General features: G+C 40.4%; 1 protein-coding gene across 3 annotated transcripts in view; it reads left to right on the top strand.

Annotated features, from left to right (window-relative positions):
- Nucleotides 1–11885, top strand: part of itgb5 (integrin, beta 5) — a 136300-nt gene that overhangs the window by 39703 nt on the left and 84712 nt on the right. For all 3 annotated transcript variants that reach the window (XM_043693954.1, XM_043693953.1, XM_043693955.1), the window contains one exon: nucleotides 10301–10462. In XM_043693954.1, coding sequence (XP_043549889.1) covers nucleotides 10301–10462 — 162 coding nt within the window. The remainder of the gene's footprint in view (nucleotides 1–10300; nucleotides 10463–11885) is intronic.

Raw genomic sequence — 11885 nt, 5'->3', positions numbered from 1 at the left:
ACCACACCGATAATTAAACTAGGATCTTTGTTGCGACTTTGCTCGTTTTAAGGACATTTCCCACAGATTATGATGGAGTGGGTAGGTCCCTGCCTGGAAACTGAAAGTGGGAACCAGTACTTGCTAACCATCATGGATGTGTGTACTAGATTTCCAGAGGCAATCCCATTACAGAGTATTACGGTGAAAAGGGTGGGAGAGGAGTTAGTAGTTTTCTTCACACGGTATGGGCTACCCAGAGAGATCGAGTCAGACCAAGGGTCTAACTTTACTGCTAGGCTGTTTAAGGAGGTTATAGATAGCTTAGGTATACAGCACTTTAAATCCAGTGTGTATTATCCTGGATCCCAGGGAGCTTTAGAAAGGAGACATCAGGCCCTGAAGACCATGTTGGGAGTGTCCTGTCAGGATTACCCGAATGATTGGGATAAATGTATCCCATTTGTATTGTTTGCCATTAGAGATACCACAAACAAATCTCCTCGGGTCACTCCCTTTGAGTTAATATTCAGGCATGAAGTGCGAGGCCCTTTGACATTAATGAAAGAAAAATTAACAGGACCAACGTTGGAAATGTCACACTTAGATTATGTATCGGAGGTGAGGGAGAGACTAAAGCAAGTGGGTGAGTTAGCTAAACAGGACCTGAAGAGGGCACAGTATAGAATGAAGCAGGTAGCAGAACAAAATCCTAAGTTTGGATGTTTTCCCGTGGGAATGATGTGTTAGTACTGTTACCAGTGGAAGGGGCTCCCTTCAAAGCTAGGTTCCATGGTCCCTATCAAACTGAGAAAAAGTTAAGTCAGGTAAACCATCTGGTAAAGATGTCTGATGGAAAAAACCTGTATTGGGTAGCTCATGTGAGTATGTTGAAACCTTATAGAGACAGGGAACTGGAGAAACAGGTAATAGTTACTGTTCCACAGGGTGAGGAATCAAATCCAGGTGTCGTGGAGTTTGATGTGCCTCAAAGCAGATTTTAAAAATGCAGAAGTCTTTGCGGAGTGGGATAGGTTAGTAAGCTATGTGTCTCAGGACATGAAATGGAGTTGAGAGGTTTGCTTTTCCAGTATGAGGACATATGTAAGAATCAGATGGGGAGGACTAATGATATTATACATGAAGTAGACGTGGGGAATACTGCGGAGAAAGTGAGGTCTGCAGATGCTGGAGATCAGAGCTGAAAATGTGTTGCTGGAAAAGCACACCAGGTCAGGCAGCATCCAGTGAACAGGAGAATCGATGTTTCGGGCATAAGTCCTTCTTCAGGAAGGGCTGAAGAAGGGCTTATGCCCGAAACGCGATTGTCCTGTTCCCTGGATGCTGCCTGACCTGCTGCGCTTTTCCAGCAACAAATTTTCAGCTCAGTGGGGAATACTGCTCCAATCAAACAACACCCCTATCGGCTTAAACCTTTCAAAGCCAGCCAGGTCAGATGGAAGTGGAGGCCATGCTCGACAAGGACATTATCGAACCAAGAGAGAGTAAACGGAGTTAGCTGATTGTCTCAGTTGCCAAACCTGACGGGACTCAACGATTCTGCGTGGATTATCAGTAGGTCAACGCTGTTACAAAATCGGACTCACATCCAATTCCTAGATTAGAGGTCTGTATCGAGAACGTTGGACAAGTCAGTTACGTGACAAAGTTGGACTTAATGTGTGCTTACTGGCAGGTAGCTTTATCAGAGACGGTGAAAGTAATTTCTGTGTTCGTCATCCCAAATGGGCTATATCAGTTTAAAGTGATGCTGTTTGGAATGAAGATTACACCTGCCACATTCCAAAGACCCATGACCAGAGTTATGGCTGGGTTAACAAACTGTGTAGTCTATTTGGACGTTGTAGTGATCTTTAGTAAGTCCGGGAAAGATCACATGGTACAGTTGGCAGAGCTCTTTCAACAACTATGAGAAGCAAAACTGGTGATAAACTTAAACAAAATGGAATTCACGAAAGGAGAGGTGACGTTCTTGGGTCAGAACATTGGTCATGGAACGCTGACTGCACAGAACACAAAGACAAAGGCTCGCGAGGAATTCACACACAACCAACCTCGAAGAAAGAGGTGCTTCGATTCTTTGGACTCTGCGGATTCTCTCGGAAGTTTGTTCTAAACGCCAGCCATGTAGTGGGACCATGACCCGATTTACCGAAGAAGAAGACAAAGTTTCGGTGAACAGAACCATGCCAGGAGGCATTCGACCATTTGAAATCAATATTAACCACCAAACCAGTTTTAGTTAACACCAAACTGTTCAAAACCTTTTAAAGTCGCCATCGATGCTAGTGACATAGGAGTTGGAGCTGTACTCCTACAGGAAGATGAGGATGGGATTGAGCTGCCGGTTGGTGACTATTCGAAGATGATCAACATCCACCAGAGGAAATAGTCCACGATTGAAAAAAAATGAGTTTGATACTGTCCTTACAACATTTTTGACATGTATGTCACATGATGATTAGGGGTTTAGATAGGGTTGACCATGAGAACCTTTTTCCACGTATGGAGTCAGCTATTACGAGGGGGCATAGCTGTAAATTAAGGGGTAGTAGGTATAGGACAGATGTTGGGGTAGATTCTTTACTCAGCGAGTCGTGAGTTCATGGAATGCCCTGCCAGTAGCAGTGGTGGACTCTCCCTCTTTATGGGCATTTAAGCGGGCATTGGATAGGCATATGGAGGATAGTAGGCTCATGTAGGTTAGGTGGGCTTGGATCGGCGCAACATCGAGGGCCGAAGGGCCTGTACTGCGCTGTATTTTTCTATGTTCCCTTCTTTGCCAGTGTCAGGCTCAGTGCCAGAGAACTGACTGCTATGGCTTTCCTCTGGTAGGTCATTCTCCCAGCAGTATCCAAAACGGTATACTTATTGCTGAGGGGAATGTCCACAGGGCATCTCTGCACTGTCTGACTGTCCCCTTTCCTCCCCCTAACTGTAACCCATTTATCCTTGTCCTGAGCTTTGGGAGTGACCAACTCCCGGTAACTCCTCTCAATTACCCCCTCAGCCTCCCGACTGATCCGTAGTTCATCCAGCTCCAGCTCCAATTCCCTAACACGGTTTTCCAGGAGCTGGAGTTGGGTGCACTTCCCACAGATGTAGCCAGCGGAGACGTGTGCCATGTCTTCCACCTGCCACATTCTGCAGGAGGAGCAAGCAACTGCCCTAGCATCCATACCCCACTTCTCTGAACACCCACTCAGTACTAGAAAGCTTAGTTCAAGTTGCTATAAAATCAATAACAAACATATTCAATAGAGGAAGTTTAGAATGAACCTTACCTTACGAACTAGGTTAGAGGAGGAGGGCGGGTGGGAGACTCTACAGTTGTAGAGTCTCGGATTTAGCCACCTTGCTGATATATATGGTCACTGCTTTCCTTCCCGGCTGCCCCCTGGTCCTCGTCACTTTCCCCGCTCCTGCTGTGAAAGGGAAAACACCGCTGTCCGCTACCGGTAAGTAATTTTTTTAAAAAATTGCCTTACCTTAGCTGCTGCTCACACTCAAAAATTCAGTTTGTTTTTGGGAATGATTTAGCAGGATCCAAGGTGATAGTGACACCCCTTGTTGTGGAGAAGCCCAAGGAAGACCAAGGAGTTAAAACAGAAATATCCTGCTATTTTCCCAAATTGTGTGGTAACCAGATCCCACCATTATAAGTCACAGTACAAAGCGAAAAGTAAAGAGAAACATGAAGGAACTGAGGTTGAGTTAGTGGATAACTCAACAGCAAGACAAGATAATAAAAAGTATACAGTATATATGTTGATGCATACTCTGAAAAGGAGGCAGTGAATATTCCGGAGGGTTATTATCTGAAAGATAAATTCCTAAGACTGAAATGGAGACCACAGCAGGTTAGTGCAGAGGAGAAATGGGCCAAAGTGTACCAGATTGTGTTGCTGGTAGCATGCAGACAGCAGGTGTCAATGGGTTGAACATGAACTACCTGTAGGAGGTCACTTCGGGGTATGAAAGATTCAGGTTAAGGTACAAAAACATTTTTACTGGCCTGGAATGCACAAAGCATGTGGTTAACTTTTTGCCGTACGTGTCATCCATGCCAAATGTTAGGTGAGCCACAGGCGGTAATAAAACCAGCACCTTTGTTGCCAATTTCTGCATTTGGAGAACCTTTCACATGGGTTATAATTGATTGTGTAGGTCCCCTCCCAAGAACTAAAAGTGGGAATCAGTATTTGTTAACCATAATGGATATGTCTACCAGATTTCCGGAGGCAATTCCATTACAGAGTATCAAGGCAAAAAAGCTGATAGAGGAGTTAGTAGCTTTCTTCATACGGTATGGACTACCCAGAGAGAGAATCAGTTGGACAAAGAGTTTAAGGAGGTTATGGATAGCTTAGGTATACAGCACTTGACATCCAGTGCGTATCATCCTGAATCCCAGGGAGCTTTAGAAAGGTGGCATCAGACCTTGAAGACCATGTTGAGAGCAAACTGTCAGGATTACCCGAATGATTGGGATAAGGTTATCCCATTTGTATTGTTTGTCATTAGAGATATCCCAAATGAATCTACTCCGTTTACTCCCTTTTGAGTTAATATTCTGTCATGAAGTGAGACACACTTTGAACTTAATTAAAGAAAAATTGACAGGACCAAAGTTGGAGATCTCACACTTAAGATTATGTATCGGAGATGAGGGAGAGACTAAATTGAGTAAGTGTGTTAGCTAAGCAGCACCTAAAGAGGGCATAGTGTCGAATGAAATAGAGGGCAATTAAATGCTCTGAGAAGTGGACGTTTTCCCGAGGGGATGACGTTAGTACTGTTACCAATGATAGGAGATTGCTTCAGAGCCATGTTTAGTGGTCCCTATCAAATTGAGAAAAAGTTGTCAGGTGAACTATTTAGTAAAGGTGCCAGATAGGAGGAAAAAAGGTATTGGATATGTCATGTGAACATGTTGAAACCCTATTATACTAGAGAGAAAGAACTGAAGAAAGAGGTTTTAGTTACTGCCCTGCAGAGTGAGGAATCAAATCCAGATGATGTGGAATTTGATGTGCCTCAGAATAGATTTAAAAATGAAGACGTCCTTAAGGAGTGGAATAGGTTAGTAAGCTATCTGTCTCAGGAGCATAAAACGCAGTTCAAAGATTAGTTATTGCAGGAGCATATGTAAGAATCAGATGGGGAGGACTAATGCTATTGTACATGAAGTAGACATGGGGAATACTGCTCCAATAAAATAACACCACTATCAGCTCAATCCTTTCAAAGTCAGCCAGGTCCAAATGGAGGTGGAGGCCATGCTCAACGAAGACATAATCGAGCCAAGCCAGAGGGAGTGGAGTTCGCTGATTGTCTTAGTTCCCAAACTGCACAGGACTCGATGATTCTGCATGGATTATCACCGTTACAAAGTCGGACTCATGTCCAATTCCTAGATTGGAGGACTGTATTAAAAGAGTCAGACAATCCAGTTACATCACCAAATTGGACATAATGCGTGGTTAGTGGTAGGTGCCTTTATCGGAGACGGCAAACAACATTTCTGCGTTTGTAACCCCAAATGGGCTATATCAGTTTAAAGTGCTGCCCTTTGGAATGAAGAATGCACCGGCCACATTCCAAGGACTCATGAACAGAGTTGTGGCTGGGTTAACAAACTGTGCAGTCTATTTGGATAATGTAGTGGTCTTTAGTAAGTCCTGGAAAGATCACATGGTACAGTTGGAAGAGTTCTTTGAACAACTACGAGAAGCAAAACTGGTGATAAACTTCAATAAAACTGAATTCGTGAAAGCAGAGGTGACATTCTTAGGACATAACATTGGTCATGGAAGGTTGACCCCACGGAACACAAAGATGAAGGATATCAAGGAATTTCAATGACCAACCTCTAAGAAAGAGGTGCTTCGATTCTTAGGACTCAGCAGATTCAGTCGGAAGTTTGTTCCAAACTTCAGCAGTGTTGTGGCACCGTTAACGAATTTCCTGAAGAAGAACACAAAGTTTCAGTGGACAGAACAATGCCATGAGGCATTCAAACATTTGAAATCAATATTAACCAGCAAACCAGTTTTAGCTACACCAAACTTTTCAAAACCTTTTAAAGTCGTCATCGATGCTAGTGACGTAGGAATTGGAGCTGTGCTCCTCCAGGAAGATGAGGATGGGATTGAACTGCTTTTGGTTATTTTTAGAAGTACCTTTCTACTCCACAATTGAAAAGGAACTATGGAGTTTGGTACTGGCCTTACAACATTTTAATGTATATGTCATGAACAATGTATCAGAGGCTGTTGTGTACACAGATCACAATCCACTTCCATTCATAGAATGCTTTATAGACAAGAATATGAGACTGTTTCATTGGAGTCTTATGTTACATTATGTTAATTTAAAAATCATGCATGTTGTGGTTCATAAGAATGTAATCGCAGATGGCTTATCGTGGATTTAACTGATAGAGTTTGGATGAGATTTGTATTTTATTTAATGTTGTATATAGACAGGTATATGGGAAGACATTAAGGTGAACTTATATTAAAGTTATCTGTATGGGAGGGTAATGTGTTTAAAAAGTAGAAAAAAAGAAGCCATCTTTTCATTGTGATAGTTCAATTTTTCTCAAGGGGGGGGGAGGTGTTATGAAGGTGTGGGTGTACTGTACCTTTAAGAGAGTTAATAGCTAGCAGTGACAGCACCAAGTGTTCTCAATAAGATACAATATAACATGCGATCCAGCTACTGGAGTAGCTCGGGTAGCTGGTTGCCTGGAGACAAAAAAACACATTTGAATTCCACCAATCAGTTTAAACTATACCCTGAAAAATACCAAACTCCAATCAGGTTTGAATTGAGTATATTGATGATCTTAAAAGCACAATCCAATGCTTTGGGGGTAAAAGACAAGGGAAAATTGAACAATTAAGAGAAGACCTGCCAAGCCAATGACATCTGCAAACTGCCCAGAAAAATAGCTCTCTTAAAGGTACCTTTATTGATCAGTAACCTGTGAAGCAGAATCCCCAAGAAGAAGAAAAGGAAAGCGGAATACAGAGAAGAACTGAAAGCTGCTGGGTTTTGAGATAAGAAGTTTTGTTTTGTAAATCTTAATCAGCGGGGGTTTTATCAGACAAGTATTTTAGAAAGGGAAGATAAAAGATAGGTTAAAGTTGTAAATAGTTGTTAGTTAATTATTCTGTGTTATATTTTAAGAAATAAAATTGTTATTTTACTTTAAATAGTTCTTAGCCTATCGAATTTTCACAGATTACTGCACGGGATAAATCTTTTCTGTGTTGCTGATTTAAAATAAGAAGAGGGTTTACCCCGTGTCATAACAATCTTTCTCTGCTTTGTCCCCTGCTATCTCTCTCGTGCTCCCTCTGTTTGTTTCATAGGCATACATTCCCCCATACTCACGCACACATTCTCATATATACTCTCACACACATACTCCCTCATACTCTCTCACACTCCCTCTCAAGCAAGCACATGCGCGCGCGCACACGTGCACACGCACACAGTGAATTTGTATTTGCACAGACATTCTATTTTGTTCCAAAAGCGCAATCTGTAGACAATCAGTCAATATGGAATTTTATAAATTTCTACTTTGGAAATAAAACCAATCTGACTCTGGGTTGAGACACAAACAGACTTCAAACAAGGCCTCACACCTAAAATGCATTGTCTTATCTGAAATGTGACCTTTATACTGGTAAAATCTGAAGTTATCTTGGGGCAGTGACTTGAAAAAAATTCTGAGATTTGCATATTGATCAATTGAAACCTGCATCTCCATTCTAACCGATTAAAGACTTAACAGCCATTTAGGTTTACTCCGTATATTTGCACAACTTGTATGACCCTTTGACCTTTTACTTATAAATTCTGTGTCCAATGTATTCTGTCTCATTAGCCATTTGAGGATGGAGTGGGGCTCTGAAAGCTTGTGGTTTCAAATGTACCTGTTGGACTATAACCCGGTGTCATGTGATTTTTGACTTTGTCCACCCCAGCCCAATACCAGTATCTCCACATCATCTACCTCTGCCCTGGCAACATATTCCTCTCTTTTTGAAGAAGTATGTATTAACTGTCATCTTAAATGCTCTTGGATTCATGCACTTCATTTTCTGAGTGCCAGGTACTCGCCACTCTGGGTAAAGAGCTGTTTCTAAGTTCTTAATTTGATCTGCTAGTGGCTACCACACATTTATGCACCCATTTACTGGATTCACAAGTGGAGATCATCTTTCCATATTCACCCTATCAGACCCTTTCTATAATTTTGAAGTTGTCCATCTGGTCTCTTGCTCCTTTCCAGATATTCAATCTCACGTTATACTGTGGATGCATCCTGCATAAAAACATCAGAAAAATTGAGTCTAGAACCAAGAAAAGTTTCCATGGCAGAAGGGATTAGTTTAATTTGGTGTCATGTCGTCACAACATTGTGGGTCACAGAGCCCAATCGCGTGCTCTACAGATCCATGGTATAATGCTGTGGAGGTGCCGGAGTTTGACTAGGGTGGACAAGGTGAAAAATCAAACGATATCAGGTTATAGTCCACTAGGTGTATTTGAAATTACAAGATTTTGGAGTTCCCTTCCTTCCTCAGGCGTGGGATCATACCAGGGTATTCTGAGTCAAACGTAATATCAAGATTTGATACAACTTGAGCCTAGGGACAGTAGGCTGTGACAAATAGGTAAACCTTACTGAGCAGGTTGAAAACAATGACTTTACTCTCCCTAATAATCAGTTGAAGGAAAATTTAAACTCGACCCAGGCTCGAATATTAGAATTGTAATTAGAAAGCACAAAGGTGGTTACGAAGATATGACTATTATTGAGACAAGGCTGGCTGTCCTCAGTGCACACACAAAGCTGAAACTGTCTGTGGCTGATATCAGAGCTGAAAATGTGTTGCTGGAACAGCGCAGCGGGTCAGGCAGCATCCAAGGAACAGGAGAATCCAGCAACACATTTTCAACTCTGATCTCCAGCATCTGCAGTCCTCACTTTCTCCTGTGGCTGATATCACAAAGGCAGCATACAATTGAACTAAAGGGGGTACCGAAGCTCAATCCCTGGGAGCCTCCAATAGTAGTTAGACTGTCAGCAAACAAACATATACCATGCACTTCCTTAACTATATGCATCATAATCTTGCCAACATTGGACAAGTTAATAATGTATGCCCTCTATAGCTTACATAAACAGTTAACAAAAAGGAACCTTTGCCTTTTGTGTACATTATGATGCAATAAAGAATTGTGGAGAAAAAAGCTTCTTTGGATACTATTTGAGATCCAAGAGTTTGTTGTCTTTCATAATGGAAGTAGAGAGGTAAAACTAGAGGATGTTCAAAATATAATTTGTTGCACTGAAAAGACATCTAGTTAGTTGTTTTGGTTATTTCCCTTCGGTTTGATCATTGAAAGTTTAACAAATGGAAAAATTGTTATTTAGTTGGTTTAGTTATTTCCCTTGCATTGAGTCCCATTCCTTCAGGTGGAGCTGCAGGGGAGACTGCTCATGTTTATAGAGAAACAGTTCTGTGTCTGAAAAAAAACCTAAAAAGAATTTTTCCATTCCCTACTTTCATTCTATTACTTTTGCTGCATCAAAGTGTTCATGACTGGAACATGTGGAATGCCTTCCAGATTCTGAGGTTAATAGATGATATACAATCCTATGCCAACAAAATAGGAAACTAAAATAAAAAGCATGTGACAGCAGAACCTGTTTGTAACGTTATGCAATTATTAATTACTTCCAGATACAAGTTTATCTCAGATCCTGCATGTTATTCATGTTTAAATAAAATCAACTGTGAAATTCCCTGAGTAACCTGCTTGCTGCTGGTAATTATAAAATTTGTTGACAAAAATCTTAAAATGAATAACAAGCTTAGAAATTAATGTGCTGAATCAGTAATGAAATCTGAGACATCTGTGCATTTGATTAATGCTCATGTTCAGTAACTGGTGTGAAAAGAAGTCAAATATTCTTCATTTTGTTTCAAAACTTGCTCAAATGTACTAATTCTGAACCTGATAGATAATACAATTGGGTTAATTATTTTGTTGTAGTGGTTAATTATAAGAATTGCTGCAGCAGATGGTCCCTATTTTACCAAACTTATTTATGTTAGCTATCCAGAGATTAGCATATTCTGACCATTCACTTTAACTATGTGACTGGTTTGAGAGCATCTCTAATTATAGCAGTGTTATCCTAAACTGTTTGTGTTTACAGGAAGCCAGACTTTAAAAATAACATTGGTAATTGTGACCTTATTTGCCTCCTAAGAAAAAAATAGGCTGGCGGAAGGAGGCTTCCCACTTGCTGGTATTTACCACAGATGATGTACCGCATATTGCATTGGATGGCAAGATTGGTGGTCTGGTACAGCCCAATGATGGACAGTGCCATCTCGATGAAAATAATGAGTACACTTCCTCAACACAAATGGTGAGGCTAACTTCTCAGTTATTTAAACGTAATGTAGTAATATTTTGTTTGTTCAATGTTAATCAAAAGCATCTTCTCCTATGTGTTATGTTACAACTCAATTTGGTACTACATTGGAAACTGAGCTTTGCTATTCATGAAGTTATCACAGTAGTTAAGAATTTTATAAAATACACAATGTTCCCCAGTTAACTTGAGCTTTAGCCTCTGATTGATGGAGAGCATGAACTAAGTTTCTGTACTGAATAAAAATCATTATTTATTACAAATAAATAACTCTAGCTACAAGTAAAGAGTTATAAAGTGGGATGTAATACCACAAATCCCCTATATAAACTCAATTTGCTGTATCTCTCAGTAAAAAAAAATGGATGGAAGATAAATACCTATGAAGATGGTTCAGTATTCTTTATTCCCAGGTACTGTTTCTGAGATGAATCTTATTACTCTTTTTTTAATAACTAGTGTATTGCTTTAGTCATCTTTCTCTGAATGCTTCTATGGGCTGTTAAGAGAGACAAGATGGTGGTTTCTTTTATAAGAAGTGTGCGACTAATAGCTAAATGTCAATCCTACAACAACAGTTGCAGGTGAGAGAAATGAAATTAGTTTCTTCAGAGTTAAAAATCACACAACACCAGGTTATAGTCCAACAGGTTTAATTGGAAGCACATTAGCTTTCTGAGCGACGCTCCTTCATCAGGTGATTGTGGAGGGCTCGATCGTAACACAGAATTTATAGCAAAAATTTGCAGTGTGATGTAACTGAAATTATACATTGAAAAATTGATTGTTAAGCCTTTCATCTGTTAGAATACAGTGATAGTTGCACTTCTTTCATGTGTAAATCAGAAAACCCTTTTTTTTAAAGTTGCATTCTCGGGTTAGCTGTTAAAAATGGTGATAGCTAGACAATATGTTCAAGGTGTTAGCCCCCTGTGTTCTCTGTCTATGACCTGATGTTTAGATTGATTCCAATCTAAAAAGTGAAATAACAGAGTTTTACATAAATTCATGCAGTTTTCGAGCTCAGAGTTCGACCTGAATCTATGTGGTTTTTGAGCAAAGTGCAATGCAACTCTGAAAGTACCAAAGAATTTATGTAAAACTCTGATTTCACTTTTTAGATTGGAATCAATCTAAACATCAGGTCATAGACACAGAACACAGGGGGCTAACACCTTCAACACATTGTCTAGCTATCACCATTGTTAACAGCTAACCCGAGAATGCAACTTTAAAAAAAAGGGTTTTGTGATTAACACATGAAAGAAGTGAAACTATCACTGTATTCTAACAGATGAAAGGCTTAACAGACAATCAATTCTTCAATGTATAACTTCAGTTACATCACACTGCAAATTTTTGCTATAAATTCTGTGTGTTAGGATTGAGCCCTCCACTACCACCTGATGAAGGAGCG

Source organism: Chiloscyllium plagiosum, chromosome 7, assembly GCF_004010195.1.
Source record: "Chiloscyllium plagiosum isolate BGI_BamShark_2017 chromosome 7, ASM401019v2, whole genome shotgun sequence".
Classification (NCBI taxonomy): Eukaryota; Metazoa; Chordata; class Chondrichthyes; order Orectolobiformes; family Hemiscylliidae; genus Chiloscyllium; species Chiloscyllium plagiosum.
Note: the sequence above shows the minus strand (reverse complement) of the source record. Positions and strands in the feature narration are given on the sequence as shown.